Here is a 15,730-nt window from a genome sequence, read left to right as displayed (position 1 = left end):
GTTAAGCCCGGAGACTTGGATTCGGCAGTAAAAGCCCTGAGCAAAAGCCATTGTCGCACTTTCCTTATGGCCTAGTCTACTGATGAGCGATGGAGCCTAACGCCCGGCCTGATTTCCCTTCCCTTCCAGGCTTTTGAGATTATCACCCACTCTCTTCTCAAACTGTAGGGTGGTTAAGGATGCCAGGTACTAATCGCCTGGACCTGTTAAAACTAGCCCACCCCACCCCCACTTCATAACCGGCTTTGTTTTTTGTTTTTGAGACGGAGTCTTGCTCTGTCGCCAAGCTGGAGTGCAGTTGCGGGGGATCTTGGCTCACCATAACCTCCACCTCCCGGATTCAAGCGATTCTCCTGCCTCAACTTCCCAAGTCGCTGGGACTACAGGAGCACGCCACCATGCCCAGCTAATTTTTTGCTTTTAGTAGACAGGGTTTTGCCATGTTGGCCAGGCTGGTCTGGAACTCCTGACCTCGTGATCCGCACGCCTCGGCCTCCCCAAGTCCTGAGATTACCAGCATGAGCCGCCGCGCCTGGCCTCATAACCGTTTCTTAAACTATTCCACGGAAAGGTTTCAGGACTCTGAAGCCTTTGTTCCAGAGGACTCTGGTGGCTCCTAGCGGTCAGACCCGTCTGAATAGATTCCTAGACCTGACCATGTCAGAGGGGGGCCTGTCCCAGGCCTCTAGTGTTTGGTTGGTTGGGGTTTCTTTTGTTTGTTTTGAGATAGGGCCTTGCTCTGTCACCCAGGCTAGAGTGCAGTGGTGCGATCATGACTCACTGCAGCCTCGACCCCCAAGTGATCCTCCCACCTCAGCCTCCTGAGTAGCTGGGACCACAAGTGCACCACAATGCCCAGCTGATTTTTTTTTAAGATGGGGTTTCTCTATGTTGCCCAAGCTGGTTTCCAACTCCTGGGCTCAAGCAATCCACCCGCCTCTTACAGGCATGCGCCACAGAACCCAGGCCGAGGCCTCCATTGGCGCGCAGTGGTCCCGCCCAGCCTTGGGGCAGGAGGGAGCACCAGCAGCCATGGTACCGCCTCCAGCTAAGTCAAGGCTCTGGGCTCTTCAGGGATCCCCTCTCCAATTCTTCCCAGCCCCCACACCCAGTTCCTTAAGAAGGTCTGGTCTCTTCCCACTTCCCTGCCAGACCCTGGCTGTAGTTCTCTCTAAGCACCACTACACTGAGACCCAGCCTCACCCCCATATCCCGCAAAGAACAGTCACAGCCATGTTCCTGGGGAGTTGTGAGGATGTTTTTGTTTGGTTGGTTTTGGTTGGGATTTTTTTTTAAGAGCGTCATATAGATATTTATATATATAAATTATTAATGTTGGGAAGGGGCAAGGGGCATACATTGCAGAGGGGGCGCGCACACGGGGATCGGGGAGGGGCAGGGGTGGCACACGATGCTACGCAAAACAGCCACATCTAACAGATGAAATCATCACACCAACGGGGCAGGGGAGGGGCGGCGGCCACGGGGGTTGGGCATGGGGGAGGAGAAAAGCAGGGGGGACAAGGAAGAGAGACCTGGTCCAAGATTCTGTGCGCTTTCTGTCCCCATCCTCGCCACCTCCCCACCTCTGCACACCACACCCGGCCTTGGCCTTCTGTCTGTCCCTCCCTCCCCCACTCTCTGTCCAGCTGCGGAGGCCCTGCAACTGAGCAGCACCTTCTTGGCTCTAGGTGGCAGGCCAAGGGCGGGGTGGGGGAAGGGTGGGGGTGCTCCAAGGTCCAATGTAGGAGCCATGGTGCTCTCTTGATCGCAGGTTCTACAGTGGCTTGTCGCTTTCCTTCTTCAGGTGACTAGGGAAGGGGCAGTGCATAGCAGAGAGGTAAGAGGCTTGAGACCAACCCTGACCTTGCCCCCTCTTACCAAAGGGGTTGGGAGAGGAGGGGTTCCCTCCCCCAGGAGCACAGTGCCCAGCCGTACCATGCCCACAGCCCCTCCCAGGCTCGCTGAGCCCATGTCCCCTGGGCTGGGGCACCCTAGGGTACCTGTAGTAGTCCTCCTGGGCAGGCAGCGGCACACTGTGCAGAGGGTGATGGGCATGCAGCCACTGCTGCTGTTCCAGCGCCAAGCGCTGCAGCTCAGCTGACTGTGCGTGCATGGCCTGCAGCTGATGAGCTGCTGACATCGGGGCAGAAAGGGAGGCCGGCAGGTCCCGGTAAGGGGCAGCTGTGAGCAGGAAGGGCAAGGGGCACGTGACCAATGGATAACAAGTACGTGCTCTGGACCAGGGGATAGCCAGCTCCTTTACATACAAAGGTAATGAACTAAAAAGTCAGGTAACACAGCCAGTTCTGTAAGTTGCCAGTGGTAGAGTGGAATTGGGATTCGAACCTCTTAGGCTGACACTAAAACTTGTGCTTCTCTTGGGCAGAGCTTCAGCTCTCCTATTCCCATGCCCAGCTCCTCTAGGCACCTCCTCATCCCTCTCCAAGCCCAACTAGGCCCATCCCCCAACCCAAATACCTCCTTTCTGCCCTTTTCTCATTAGAGCTGCCTACCCCAACTTCCATCCTTACCAAAGAGCTGGTGACGAAGAACTTCGTTCTCGTGCAGAGGGTGAGGAAGCAGGGGGTTAGGGAGAGTTCCAGCTGGGTAGGGGATCCGGGTAAGGTGAGACCCTGAGGCCAGGGGGTCAATGAGAGGGTGCACCGAGGCAGAGGCTGGAAGGCAGAGAAGAGGAAGGTGTCACCAGAAGGCAGGTTTAGGGCAAACCATGCATTTGGGTGAAGGGATCCAAGCCTGGGAACTGAGTCGGACAAACACAAGGAGCTTCAAAGTGGAACAAAGGCAGAGTGGAAGAACTAGAGGCCTGGCAGGGGTGGACAGGCTGAGCCCTACTGGAGGAGGGACATATGGATGACAGAGGACAGGAGATTACAGTCATCAGAAGGGTCTGAGGGGAAGGACAGGGAGAGGTAGACTGCTTGAAGGAGATGGAAGATGATAGAAGTTTAGGAAATAAGAAGAGGCCAGGCGCAGTGGCTCAAGCCTATAATCTCAGCACTTTGGGAGGCTGAGGCAGGCAGATCACCTGAGGTCAGGAGTTCAAAACCAGCCTGGCCAAGATGGTGAAACCCCGTTTCTACGAAAAATACAAAAAAATTAGCCAGGCATGGTGGCACACGCCTATAGTCCCAGCTCCTCGGGAGGCTGAGGCAGGAGAATCGCTTGAACCTGGGAGGTGGAAGCTGCAGTGAGCCGAGATCACGCCACTGCACTCCAGTCTGGGCAAAAGAAAAAAAGGAAGCTGGGTGCAGTGGCTCGCGCTTGTAATTCCAGCACTTTGGGAGGCCAAGGCGGGCGGATCACAAGGTCCAGAGATCAAGACTATCCTGGCCAACACGGTGAAACCCCGTGTCTACCAAAAATACAAAAATTAGCGTACTTGGTGGCACACGCCTGTAGTCCCAGCTACTCAGGCAGGCAGTGCCTGCTGAGGCAGGAGAATCGCTTGAACCCCAGAGGCGGGGGTTGCAGTAAGCTGAGATCGTGCCACTGCACTCCAGCTTGGCGACAGGGCAAGACTCCATCTCAAAAAAAAAAAATGGTGAAAAAATAGTAAGTAAAGCCCATTATTGCCTATGACACCCAAACTGAAAGCTACAGGGCCCTTTCTAGAAAGTTACAGATCTAGAGATGGGGAAGAACATGAAAGACCTCGCACAGGGAGAAAAGGAGAAAATGGCAAAAAATAAGAGTTGAATCCAGAGAAATCAGAAAATAGGTTTGTGGGTTGGGCACGGTGGCTCATGTCTGTAATCTCAGGACTTTGGGAGGCCGAGGTGGGTGGATCACTTTGAGCTCAGGCATTTGAGACCAGCCATGGCCAACATGGCGAAACCCCATCTCTACCAAAAATACAAAAATCAGCCAGGTATGGTGACACACGCCTGTACTCCCAGCTACTCCAGAGGCTGAGGGAGGAGGATCACTCGAGCCCAGGAAGTCGAGGCTGCAGTGAGCTGTGATTGCGCCACTACACTCCAGCCTGGGTGGCAGAGCGAGACCACGTCTCAAAAAAATAAATAAGAAGACAGGTTTGGGAAGGGCTTGGGAGAATGGGGCTGTGAGAATAGAAAGGTGTGTCCTTCAAAGGCTCCCGTCAGGGCCTCTGTCACGGGTAGGGTACTGGACTATGGAGAGGACTGGGCTGTGGGGAACACAGGCTTTGTGGCCAGGGAAGGCCATGAGAAGACGAGGCTGAGAGAACGTCAGGGAGGCAAAGCTCAGGGCAGCCGTCTCAGGAAAGGTTCATGCCAGGCCAGGGCAGGAAAGTCTTGGCCATAGGAATGAAAGAGCTCAGTCATGACAGGGGGAAGGTGGCCCCAAAGGGCCAGGGCAAGGACGGAGGGGTCTCACCTGCATGGATAGCATCTTGCTGGTGCAGGTGCAGGTGCGAGTGGATGTGGGAGTGCTGGTGGTGATGGGGAGTCACATTGAGCATCTGCAGCCGGGCCAGCGGGTCATTGCCCAGGGCCGCCACCCTTTCTGCGTGCTGCCTCTCAGCTGCCAGCCGCTCAGCATACGACATGTCAGGTCGCAGGGCTGGCCCAGCTGCCAGCGCTAGACGTTCTCGCTCCAGGGGGCCCAGGCTCGGATGAAAGGGGAAAGGGTGCAGGCCAGGTGGGCCAGGCTGCAGAGCCAGGCCCCCATGTCGGGGAAAGGGATCCAAGCCCGGCCCAGGGACCCCATGTAGGGGTTCCAGCTCACTAGGCTTCACCTCGAAGCCAGGCTTGAGGCGGTCACGGAGGTCTCGTTCACGGGCTTCCCGTTCCCTCTCCCGGGCAGCTGGATCACTGCTGTACAGGGCCGGGACATTGTAACCCAGGAGCCCCGGGTCCACTGCCCCCAGGGGCACGTAGAATGGATGGTTGCGATTGCCAGGAGACATGACATGAGGTCGGGCATATTCACTAAGAGTGCGCAAGGCTGGAGTGTCAGGACCCAGGTAGGGGGGCACCGTAGCCACCGCACTGCCCGGTTCAAATGGAGGGCGATGGGGCACTGGACCCAGAGATGGGCATTCCACCGGAGCACGGCCCTCCTGAGCCAACTTCTGTGGGATACAGGGAAAAGTGGAGTCAAAGCGGCAGTTATGAAAAGAGGTGGCTGGTTTCAAGCTGCCCATTTGTTTCGACAGCCGAATGCCAAAATGCCTCAACTCATTGAAACTCTGCCCACCTGGAACTTAACTGCGGCCCCCCCCTCCCGAATATATCTGCCCTTCTTGGGATACACAGGTAGTCCCATCTGAGTCCCATTCCTTTCCCCAACGCAGAAATGCAGATGGCTCTCGCTGAAAACCTTTTGGGCTGCATTTCCTGGGCTGCAGTGGTACCTCCCCTCCGACAGGTGGCGACGTGACTCGCCCGCACGCCCACCCAGCCGCAGCCCCAGCCCCAGGCCCAGCCCCAGCCCCAGCCCCAGCCCCAGCCCCAGCCCCAGCCGCAGCCCCAGCCGCAGCCCCAGCCGCAGCCCCGCAGCGTAGCGTAGCGCAGCGCAGGCGGAAGGAGGGAAAAAGGCAAAGAAGGCGGTGGCGCAGGCAGTGACGCACTCACCACGCTGCGTTCAAGCTCGCGCTCCTTCTCGCGCTCGCGCTCTTTCTCGCGTTCCCGCTCGCGCTCGCGCTCCTTTTCTTCGCGCGCGCGCTGCTCGGCCTCGCGCCGCACCTTTTCCACCAGGTCAGCCCGCTTCTTGGCCAGCTTGGAGCCCTCCAGTGGCACGAAGTACAGGTCGCTGCGCGCGCACGAGTTGAAGCCGCGATCCAGGTGTTTGTTGAACCTGCCAGGCGTGGAAGCAGCGCGCGCTCAGCCGGTGCGAGCTGCCCGATGGAGCCCGCGGCGCCGCGGCCCCGGCGAGTGCTTGTAGCCCCCGCCTCAAAACCACCCCTGCAGGCTGTGAGCTGCTGCCGGCCTCACTGGCCACTAGGCCTGACGGAGGAGAGGAGCGTGCTTTTCTAAAACACTACACCAGCGCAAGGCCCCTCCCTGCTACTCCCTCTCTCGTCGCCGCCTTGTCGTCCCCCTTCCAGGCCCACCTCCGCCCCACCTGGCCGCTCACCTGGCAGACTGACTGGCATGGCTGGGCACATCTACCACCTTGGGAGGGGGCGAGGGGCTGCGGGCTGGGGGCACCGGGCTCTCGGGGGTCTCATACTCCTCAGCCGGCTCCTGTTTGATCTGCGTGGCGCTCAGGGGTGGCCCTGAGGCAGGGGCCGCAGGTGGTGGTGGCAGAGATGGCAGGCCTGAGGGCCCCGCAGGTGGCAGGGGCCCAGGTCCCACGGTGGGCGAGCCTGGCTTGAAGGTCCCTGGGCCTGCAGGTGGCGAGGTTCCTCGATAGCCCGGTGGGGTCCCCGTTCGGAAGGAGGGAGGCGACCCGGGTTTGTATCCGGGTGGGGTGGCTGTCTTGTAGGCCCCCGGGGACGGGGCTCTCTTTCCGTACGGTGGGGGCCCAGGTGGGGAGGCCGTTTTGTAGCCTGCTGGCGAGGAAGCCACGGTGGCAATGACCGTGGAAAGGGTAGCCGAAGAGGTGGTGACCGTAGGCACCGGTGGGAAAGGGTAGGGTGCCCCTTGAGGGCCCTGGGAAGGGGAGGGGTGTGAACATGGGTAGGACCCTTGAGAAGTGGAAGAGGAAGAGTTGGAAGAGGAAGAGACTGGAGGGCCATTGGGGCCTGCTTGGCTGTAGGACACCTGGCTGTGAGGTGGGGGCAGGTGTGCTGGCCCTGGTGGGTAGGGCCTCAGAGAGCCCAGGGAGGGAGACATGGCGTAAGGGTGTGCGTGGTGGGAGCTACCGCCCTCCAGTGGGTGGGGAAATGCTCCAGGAGGAGGGGGCCCAGAGCTTCCGTGATGCTGCTGCTGCTGCTGCTGCTGTTGCTGCTGCTGCTGCTGTTGCTGGTGGTGATGGTGATGTGTCGAGGCTGGTGGGTGGGCGGCGGACTGGGCCCCAGTAGAGGGAGGGAAGGGGCCTGGATGGGCATTACTGTTGGCTAAGAGGCGGCCATAGGGAGGAGGTGGTGGGGGACCCTGGCTCCACACAGCCTGGGATGGGAGAGAAGGCTGAGTATACTTGGGGGGCTGATTGGAGACAGAGAGGCTTGTTGGGGGAGGGAAAGAGTGGGGGTAATTGGGCAATGCCTGGGAAGCTGGGTAGGGGGAGGCAGAGGAAGAGGAGGAAGAACTGGAAGAGGAGGCTGCTGCAGAGCTACTACTAGAGGATGAATAAGGAAACCTCATGGGGGGCGCTGGGGCAGAAGAGGAAGCAGGAGGCAGAGAGTGGGGTGAAGGAGCCAGAGTTGGGCCCTTCTCTGGGCCAGGAGGAAGTCCACCCATACCCTGTCCCATGGCGTGGGGAGAGGGCAGATGCCCAGGTAGTGGTTGGGCCCCAAGGCCAGGGGGAGAGGCTGATGCATTGTTGAGGGGTCTCAGGGCAGGTGGGGGAGGCAGGTTCGGTGTCACATGGGGGAAGTTGGCTGGTGGTGGAGCAGAAGGTAGGTTCCCACCACCCACTGGAGTGGTAGGCGGCTTTGTTGGGGGAGCACCACTAGCCCCAGAGCTTGATACTGCAATGGGAGTAGTGGGTGGGGGGTGCTGCTTACCCCCATTAGGGCCCCCCACTGATGAGGCAGCCCCTCCCCCCTTGGGACCCATTGGGGGTCCAGACAAAACTCCACCAGTGCCCCCAGGATAGAGCTGTGGGTGAGGGGGAGGGGCCCCAGGAGGAGCCTGGAACATTCGAGATGTGGGGGGCTCCATGGGAGCATGATATCCAGTGGGTGTCACAGAAGGATGGGGTTCAAAGCTAGCCTCTGGCTGTCGAGGGGTGCTGTCTGGCGGTGGAGGGGAAGGAGGAAAAAGTGGAGGTGGGTGGTAGGGGCGGGCAGGGCCCTGGGACAGGCCAGAAGATGAGTCGGAGTCATTCTCCACACTTCCAGGGCTGTAGATGCTGGGGGACGTGCTTCGGTTGTCCTGGTCGATATCCCTAGGGTCGCTGCTGCCATCATCATTAAGGCTCCGCCCGTCCAAGCTATCCAGATCGGAGGGAGACTGTGGCCGAGGGAGTTCCTGCTGTAGAAAAGGGAAGGCTCATTTTTTCTCTTTTCCTTTCCTGCTTCCCTGAGATTTGGGGCCTCTCGCATAAAATCATTTCCCCTCACAGCACACTGTTGTACTGTGATGTGGTGAGTACTCTTGCTCAAGCCCATCTCTTACCATCTGGGGATTTCTCACTTTCCTCACATTCTTGGCTGCTCCCTAGCAGCCAGTCTTGTTTCCCTCCTGTAAAACCCTATTCCTTCCTCAAGGATCCATCTCAAGCACCTTGTCTTTACCCATAGCTGACTCCAAATCCCTGTCTTCCACCGTCTCATAACCACTACTTTAACCATCCTCCATCCCCCAAGCCCTTGGTTCTTAGACCACTTCTGGCGGGGCACAGAGGCTTACACCTGTAATCCCAGCATTTTGGGAGGATGAAGCGGGTGGATCACTTGATGCCAGGAGTTCCAAACCAGCCTGGCCAACATGGTGAAACCCCGTCTCTACTAAAAATACAAAAATTAGCCGGGCATAGTGGCTCATGCCTATAATCCCAGCTACTCAGGAGGCTGAGGCACAATTGTTTGAACCCAGGAGGTGGAGGTTGCAATGAGCTGAGATTGTGCCACTGTACTCCAGCCTGGGTGACAGAGCGAAACTCTGTCTCAAAAACAAACAAACAAACAAAAACAATAAAAAAGGAAGACCACTTCTGCATTTTCCTTAAGATTTATTTGTTCCTCCGACTAAGACTTCTCACCCAGAGACGAGACTCCCCCAACTCTTCTGGTCCCCTTTGGCCCTGCCTGGTCATCTGGTGGTCTGTCAAAGCTCTAAGAATCTCTCTGGCATATTGTAGACAGAACTGCTCTCATAAGCACTATGATCTGGCCTTCCTCTTATGTCCCAGGAGAGATCCAGCTAAGAACAGTGAGCATAAGGAAGTCTGAGAAAAGAATGCCCACAGGATGGGTCAGGATGGTGACAAGGGTCTCCCACCTCAGTTTTGGTCTTTTTCGGTGCATTGGTCTCCTCACTTTCACTCTCTGAGATCTCCTCACTCCGACCCTGCTTGTTGACCTTTGGGGTGGAGGCTTCCTCTACTCGGGCCTTCTATTAGAGAGAAAGAGAAAATTCCTGTCTTTTCCCTACCTCCCAAGCTCCACCGTTACCCTCTGCCAAACAGGAAGTTCCCCCCACAACACACACACACCCTCAGCCCCAGTGCCTGGGCATCCTGTGGGAGGACCTGAGGACAGAATACCTTGGCTGTCTGCCTGGACTTCTCAGCTTTGCCATCACTGCTGGACGTGCTGACCCCTCCAGGGGAGGCCCGGCCCCTCGATCTCAGTTCTTCCCGGGGCCCAGGGGCCTCTTTCTTCCGTCCACTCCTCATTGACATCTACAGGAGGAGGAAGGAGGTAGGTAACACTGTTCTTTACATTGCACCTAACTTTATGGTGCACATTATTTGTTCTTCTTCTCTAGACCCTTCCTCATAGCTTGCCTGCCCCGCCCCTCATCTTTCACGTCTCTCATTTTAACTCACCGAGTCTTTATTCTGTCGTGTCTTCATTCTTCAGGCTGTGGAGACCCCATTCTCCTCTGCCTGGGCAGCTGAATACAGAAACTTCTCTGCTCCACCCCAAGTTCCCCACAGCTGTGGTCTGGGAAGCAGGATCTCCAAGTTTCCAGTGTGGGTACCTGGAACTTTTGCAGGATCTGTTTTCAATGAAAAAGGAAACCATCAGAGTCTCCAACTGAGAGAACAGAGTCACAGAGGAATACTAGTGTGCTTGTCAGAGAACTGAGCAAGCGGCCCAACCCTCAGCCTTCGGGCCAAGAGGTACAGATACCACAAGACATTGCTGGCATGCCCCATGGGCTACCTTAGCTATCTAAAAGGGAGGCAGATTCTGCTCAAAGTATAATCTCTTTCATCTCTGTAGAGGGCAGAAAATTCGGATGTACCTACAAGCCCCAATCCAGGAGATCACACTGTTTACCCTTCATGATCCCTAAAGGATATTTGTGACACACACATTCCACGGAGCCTTACAAAGGAACATAAAGAAATGGAGCGGGGCATGGTGGCTCACGCCTATAATCCCAGCCCTTTGGGAGGCCAAGGTGGATGGATCACAAGGTCAGGAGTTCAAGACCAGCCTAGCCAACATGGTGAAACCCAGCCAGGCATGGTGGCACGTGCCTGTAATCCCAGCTACTCAGGAGGCTGAGGCAAGCAAATCACTTGAACCTGGGAGGCAGAGGTTGCAGTGAGCCGAGATCATGCCACTGCACTCCAGCCTGGGTGACAGAGTAAGACTCTGTCTCAAAAAAAAAAAGAAAAAAGAAATGACATTGAAATATTAATTTATTGAATACCTTCTTTATATCAAGCCCTTCACATACATGATTTCATTTAATATTTACAACCAACCCTGAATGGTAAGCATTATTACCCTCATTATATAGGTGAGGGAACTGAGGCTCAAAGATTGTGAGTGTGACTAGCCCAACCTCACACAGTGAGGAACCAGTGACAGAGCCAGAATCAAACCCACGTCGGTGACTTCAAAGCCCATGCTCTTTCTTCTATACTTTGCTCTATTCTCCTCAGAAGTTGCTGGGGAGAATTCTCAGAAGGCCTAGATCAGTCACACAGATATGAAAAGAATCTTTTCTCACATCAGAGTAGGTAGAAGAAGAATGTCCCATTCTATAATACAAAGGAACAGAGCCCTACCAATCCCAAGACTAAACCTAGGTAGCCCCAGATTGTAGAACTTCATTTTTGAGAGCCCCATAAAGGACCCATTCTCTAGTACTTGAGCTCCCTAAGGCTAGAGGAGAAGTCAGGGTTTTCACATGAATGGTTAAAGACTCAAAATATCCGTGAGCAAACAACCCAGATGTACCAGTTTTTAAGCCTATCCTCCTACTTGGTGTAGAGTGGGTTACACAGCTCCTCACAGCCAATCCATCCATATCTGTCTATCAGCAGGTAGGCAGGTATCTATCTTTATCCAAATCCCTATAGCCAGCTGTATTCATTTGCACTTGTTTGTACTTCTTGCTAAGTGTCAAGTCTCTCCAAATTACTGATTGTAAGATCTTTTGAGAGCAATAATGGTATTTTCTTACTGTTTTCTTCCTTTCCACTGATGTGTGTGCGCTTTTCTTGTGATTGACCTTTAAACCCACTAACTTCTGTAGGTCTTTCTTCCTGAATTAAGTGCTGCTAGCTCCAGTGGGAATAGACTAAGCTTACCCATCTATTCTATTCTCAGTTGGAGGCCTGCTAGGTAAACGGCATGTCCATATTCTGTAGTGTGTTTTTCCCAAGGAACACAGTAATTCTCACTCACCTCCATGGAACCATACTGATGCAGGCAGTAAGGGGTGAGTCTAAGATTTTGTGAACTTTCCAGGAAACGTCACAATTTACTTAGAATCACAAAATTGCTGGGACAGAGCCTGTCTTCTGAACTTTCAACTGATGCTCTGCCCAGTAGACTTTTTTTTTTTTTTTTTTTTTTTTTTTTTGAGAAGAGTTTCACTCTGTTGCCCAGGCTGGAGTGCAGTGGCGTGATCTCACTCACTGCAACCTCCGCCTCCTAGGTTCAAGTGATTCTCCTGCCTCAGCCTCCTGAGTAGCTGGGATTACAGGCATGCACCACCACGCCAGGCTAATTTTTTGTATTTTTAGTAGAGACAGGGTTTCACCATGTTAGTCAGGGTGGTCTCGAACTACTGACCTCAGGTGATCTGCCTGCCTCGGCCTTCCAAAGTGCTGGGATTACAGGCGTGACCCACTGTGCCCGGCCAACTAGTTTTCTTTTTTTTTTTCTCTCTCTCTTTTTTTTTTTTTTTGAGATGGATTTTCGCTCTTGTTCCCCAGGCTGGAGTGCAATGGCACGATCTCAGCTCACTGCCACCTCCGCCTCCCAGGTTCAAGCGATTCTCCTGCCTCAGCCTCCCAAGTAGCTGGGATTACAAGCGCACACCACCACGCCTGGCTAATTTTTGTATTTTTAGTAGAGATGGAGTTTCACCATGTTGGCCAGGCTGGTCTCGAACTCCTGACCTCAGATGATCCACCTGCCTCAGCCTCCTAAAGTGTTGGGATTACAGGCAAGAGCCACCATGCCCAGCCTTTTTTTTTTTTTTTTTTTTTCAACTACGGCTATTTTCCCACATTTTTTAGTTGTTGTGTAGACTGGTTTTAAAATACTATCAACCAAAAAAAAAAAAAATCCAAAGAACAACACCCACCATAGCAAAAGAGGAAAACAATCTTAAACAAAAAGCACAACAAAGATGACTATTTGTGATTGGTGTATTTTTGCCAGCCCTCCTAGAGAAGGGTGTCCATCTCCCTTCCCCATCACAGAACCTGTTCACCAAGTCAGTTAGGTTAAGGGATCCAAAAGGTCAGAGAAACACAGGAATGTACCTGAGGAACACAGCAATCATAGTATGCCCTTCTTTTTTAATCACCTGAAATCTGATAAAAACTAGCAATGAGTAGCTTTGAAAGAGAAAAGCAGTCATAAAAGAACAAGTAATCCTGGGGATAAGGAGTGGCAGAGGAGGAAAGGAGTTAGGGTTGGATTGTGTGTGTTTCTAGACCTGGGTCATGTTTTAGTACCAGCCTACACTCCTAGCAGGCAATCATTGTAACTAATATTACAGAGCACCTACTGTGTATCTGGCCACATACTAAGCACATTCACCTTCGTTACCTTACTTTATTTTATTTATTTATTTATTTTTTTGAGACGGAGTCTCACTCTGTCACACAGGCTGGAGTGCCGTGTCGCGATCTCAGCTCACTGCAAGCTCCACCTCCCGGGTTCACGCCATTCTCCTGCCTCAGCCTCCTGAGTAGCTGGGACTACAGGCGCCCGCCACCACGCCTGGCTAATTTTTTTGTATTTTTACTAGAGACGGGGTTTCACAGTGTTAGCCAGCATGGTCTCGATCTCCTGACCTCGTGATCCGCCCGCCTCAGCCTCCCAAAGTGCTGGGATTACAGGCGTGAGCCACTGCGCCCGGCCATTACCTTACTTTAAAAAGAAAATGATAAAGACCAGACTAGGTTGGAAGGAAAGTGAGAACTAGAAAAAGAGCCCGTAAGTAAGAACAGGAAAAGAAATTAAGAGAGAAATATGGGATGTCAGAAGGAATACAGTGGAGTCACAAGTTCTCTGGGAGGGGCTCGCAGGCTAAATTTCAGGATCATTGGCCCAGCCCCCAACATCATTCTGGACCTGCCAGACTAACAAACCAGTCCAAAGTGACTCCTAGATAACAATGCAGCCCAGACCAGCAGATAACAATGCACTGGCCTAAGCCTTCTGAGAATCCGGGCCCTTCAGAGAAGCCTCAGAGATATCTCATCTATAGCCCCTTCATCTTAACAATGAAGCCCAGGCTCAAAGAGAAGTGACTTGCCCAAGGTCACAGAGGCACAGCCAGGTCTAGACACAGGTCTCCTGGCTCCTGTTCTATAGTATTTCCCCTGCATGAAGCTGTTTCACAGCCCTCTGTCCTAGGCCACCCTCACCTGGGATGGGCCTGGGAGCCCAGCCATTTCTACAAGGTCAGGGAAGAAGGCCAAAGGTTAGTTGAGGGAAGGAGGAAAAGGGTTACTCAAGAAGGGAGGCTCAAAGAGGAATTCAAGTTTTAGAAAATGAAAGAAAGTGCAAAGAAGCAAAAAGACAACTCTACAAAAAATAACATAATAAGGGAGGTGGAGGTCAGAACCAACTGCCAAAAGATGGTGTAACCTGAACAGAAGCGTTTTCATCCTCCCATCATGCCCAGGTGGAGAGACTTGGAGAAACACCTATGATCTGCAAGGAACGTATCTACCTGTTCCAACAGACTGCAACACAAAAGGGTGCACACCGTGGGGAAACTCCCATCCACCAACAGATCCAGAAACATCCTCCAAAACCCAGCCCAGAGTCCCAAGGACATAGCCACAGGCTGAGGTCCAATAAACATTCGAAGCCCCCCCAACCAATTGGACATCCCACTGGATCACTACCATAGCAACACAGTGGCAAAAGGTGCCCCTCAAGAGACCATCCCAGGTGTCCATCTGGCAGCCACCCCCTACCCCCTCCTAGTTGCCAAAGCAACTCTTACCCTCCTATAGCACCTCAGGGAAGGCAGCTTAAAGGTACCTACCCTAGTCAAAATAAGCCCATGCACAAAGGGAGATCTTTGAGCTCAAAGCAGTAACTAAGGCCTCCCTATATAGATCACAGCTCCAGGGGCAGCGGACGCTCCGGAAATTGGAGGGTGGAGGGTGGAGGTCGCAACTTGCTTGGAGTGCCTGTAACGCTGCTCAATTCTCTCATTTCCATCCTCCCAGAACCCCTTTCTTCCCAACTCCCCCTTCTGTGTTCCTGTTTTCCTCCTCATTAGTTTTGGGATAACCCACACTACTGGGCCCCAGTACCCTCTCCAAGAAGTAACTATGTCTGGGATGGGGAAAACAGGGTCAGAGGTGACCTGGAGTAGGGGAATGAAAACCGTCACAAAGACATGGCCTTCCCACTTCCACGCTGGAAAACCTCCGGCTCTTCTCAAAAATCGACCTCTCTTTGCCCAAGCCTCCGTTTTCCCCAGGTTCATCAGCCACAATCCCTCTTTCCACCTACCACACCCCTTTCCCGTTTCCCACTTCCCGTCTATTCCTAAAGCCCCCAACCCCAGGCTCCGGAACCCGTGTTCTGGGCCTTTGGAGCTTTTTCCTGGAGCCTTCATGCCCCACCTCGCTGCCATCTCTCCGATCCAGTCTGCCTTCTCCCGGAACCCCACTCACAGCATCCCCCGTTTTCCTCCGCCAACCCCGACCTCGATGTTCCTCCTTTTTTGGGTCTGCGGGTCCCGGCTACCCTCTGGCCCCACAGGCCTCCTCCGGAGACCCTCCCTCCTTCCCCACCTTCCCGATCCTCCCGAAACCCTGGCCCCCGACTCTCCTCGGCGGGCCCCACCCCCTGAGCCCCCGGCCCTCAGGCCAGGCAGAGCCCGCAGTGGGGGGACGCGATTGGGAAAATAACAAATGGAGGCGGCGGCGGCAGGAGGGGGAACTGGGAGGGGTGGGGGTGGGGAGCCGCAGGCCGAGCCCGGGCGGGACAGAACCCCGCGGGCCCGGGGCCCAGGCGGCCGCAGACCTTACCTGCTGGTAGCTCGGGACGGCTGGCTGGCTCCGAGCGGGATTCCGGGCTCCGGCGCCTCTGGGGGGCGGCGGCGGCAGCTCCCCCGCCCCCCTCTCCTCTTCTCGGCCTCAGTCGCCGCCGCGACGACGGCGGCGGCGGCCCCGACCCCCCAGGAGGGCGGCCCCCATCCCCCCTTTTCCCCGCCTGGCCCCAATCGCCCGCCGGCCCCCGGAGCAAACCCCGATCCCCGCTCTGCTCCCCACCTCCCCGGGCTCCCCGCCTCCCCCTGGCCGCCCGGAATGCCCCGGGCCGCGCGGCCCGCCCCCGCCGCGCCGCCCGGCCCCGCGGCCCGCCGGGCCCTCGGCGCGGTTCCGACCTGCCGCCGCCCGCGCCCGCCTAGCGCAGCCCGCACCCGCGCGATCCCGGGCCCCTCGGCCGCCTCGCCCGCGGCCCCCGCCCCTTCCCCGGCGGTCCGCTCCCTCTCCCCCTCCTAGCCCCTCCCCG

General features: G+C 55.3%; 1 protein-coding gene across 2 annotated transcripts; it reads right to left on the bottom strand.

Moving 5' to 3' along the window:
- Positions 1-1,236: 1,236 nt before the first annotated feature.
- ATN1 (atrophin 1) lies at positions 1,237-15,673 on the bottom strand. Of its 2 annotated transcripts, none has more exons than XM_054444502.2 (10): positions 15,247-15,673; positions 9,601-9,773; positions 9,316-9,453; positions 9,051-9,164; positions 6,079-8,081; positions 5,577-5,799; positions 4,378-5,074; positions 2,535-2,678; positions 2,004-2,184; positions 1,237-1,811 (listed from the first exon to the last, which is right to left on the bottom strand). In XM_054444502.2, the coding sequence occupies exons 2-10, from the start codon at positions 9,625-9,627 to the stop codon at positions 1,778-1,780; spliced, it is 3,561 nt and encodes a 1,186-aa protein (XP_054300477.1). In that variant the 5' UTR covers positions 9,628-9,773; positions 15,247-15,673; the 3' UTR covers positions 1,237-1,777. The 2 variants fall into 2 exon arrangements, with proteins under 2 accessions (XP_054300477.1, XP_054300478.1); XM_054444503.2 differs by having other exon boundaries at positions 6,079-8,078; positions 15,247-15,413.
- Positions 15,674-15,730: the final 57 nt, after the last annotated feature.

The sequence above is a fragment of the Pongo pygmaeus genome, chromosome 10 (genome assembly GCF_028885625.2).
Source record: "Pongo pygmaeus isolate AG05252 chromosome 10, NHGRI_mPonPyg2-v2.0_pri, whole genome shotgun sequence".
NCBI lineage: Eukaryota > Metazoa > Chordata > Mammalia > Primates > Hominidae > Pongo > Pongo pygmaeus.
Note: the sequence above shows the minus strand (reverse complement) of the source record. Positions and strands in the feature narration are given on the sequence as shown.

What these genes read in the sequence shown, in the direction of transcription:
- ATN1 (XM_054444502.2), bottom strand. Translation starts at nt 9,627, where the DNA reads ATGAAGACACGACAGAATAAAGACTCG. An exon ending in CACGACAGAATAAAGACTCG is followed by an intron (nt 9,454 to 9,600) that starts GTGAGTTAAAAT and finishes CTCCTCCTGTAG; the next exon opens with ATGTCAATGAGGAGTGGACG. An exon ending in GCGAGCTTGAACGCAGCGTG is followed by an intron (nt 5,075 to 5,576) that starts GTGAGTGCGTCA and finishes TGTATCCCACAG; the next exon opens with AAGTTGGCTCAGGAGGGCCG.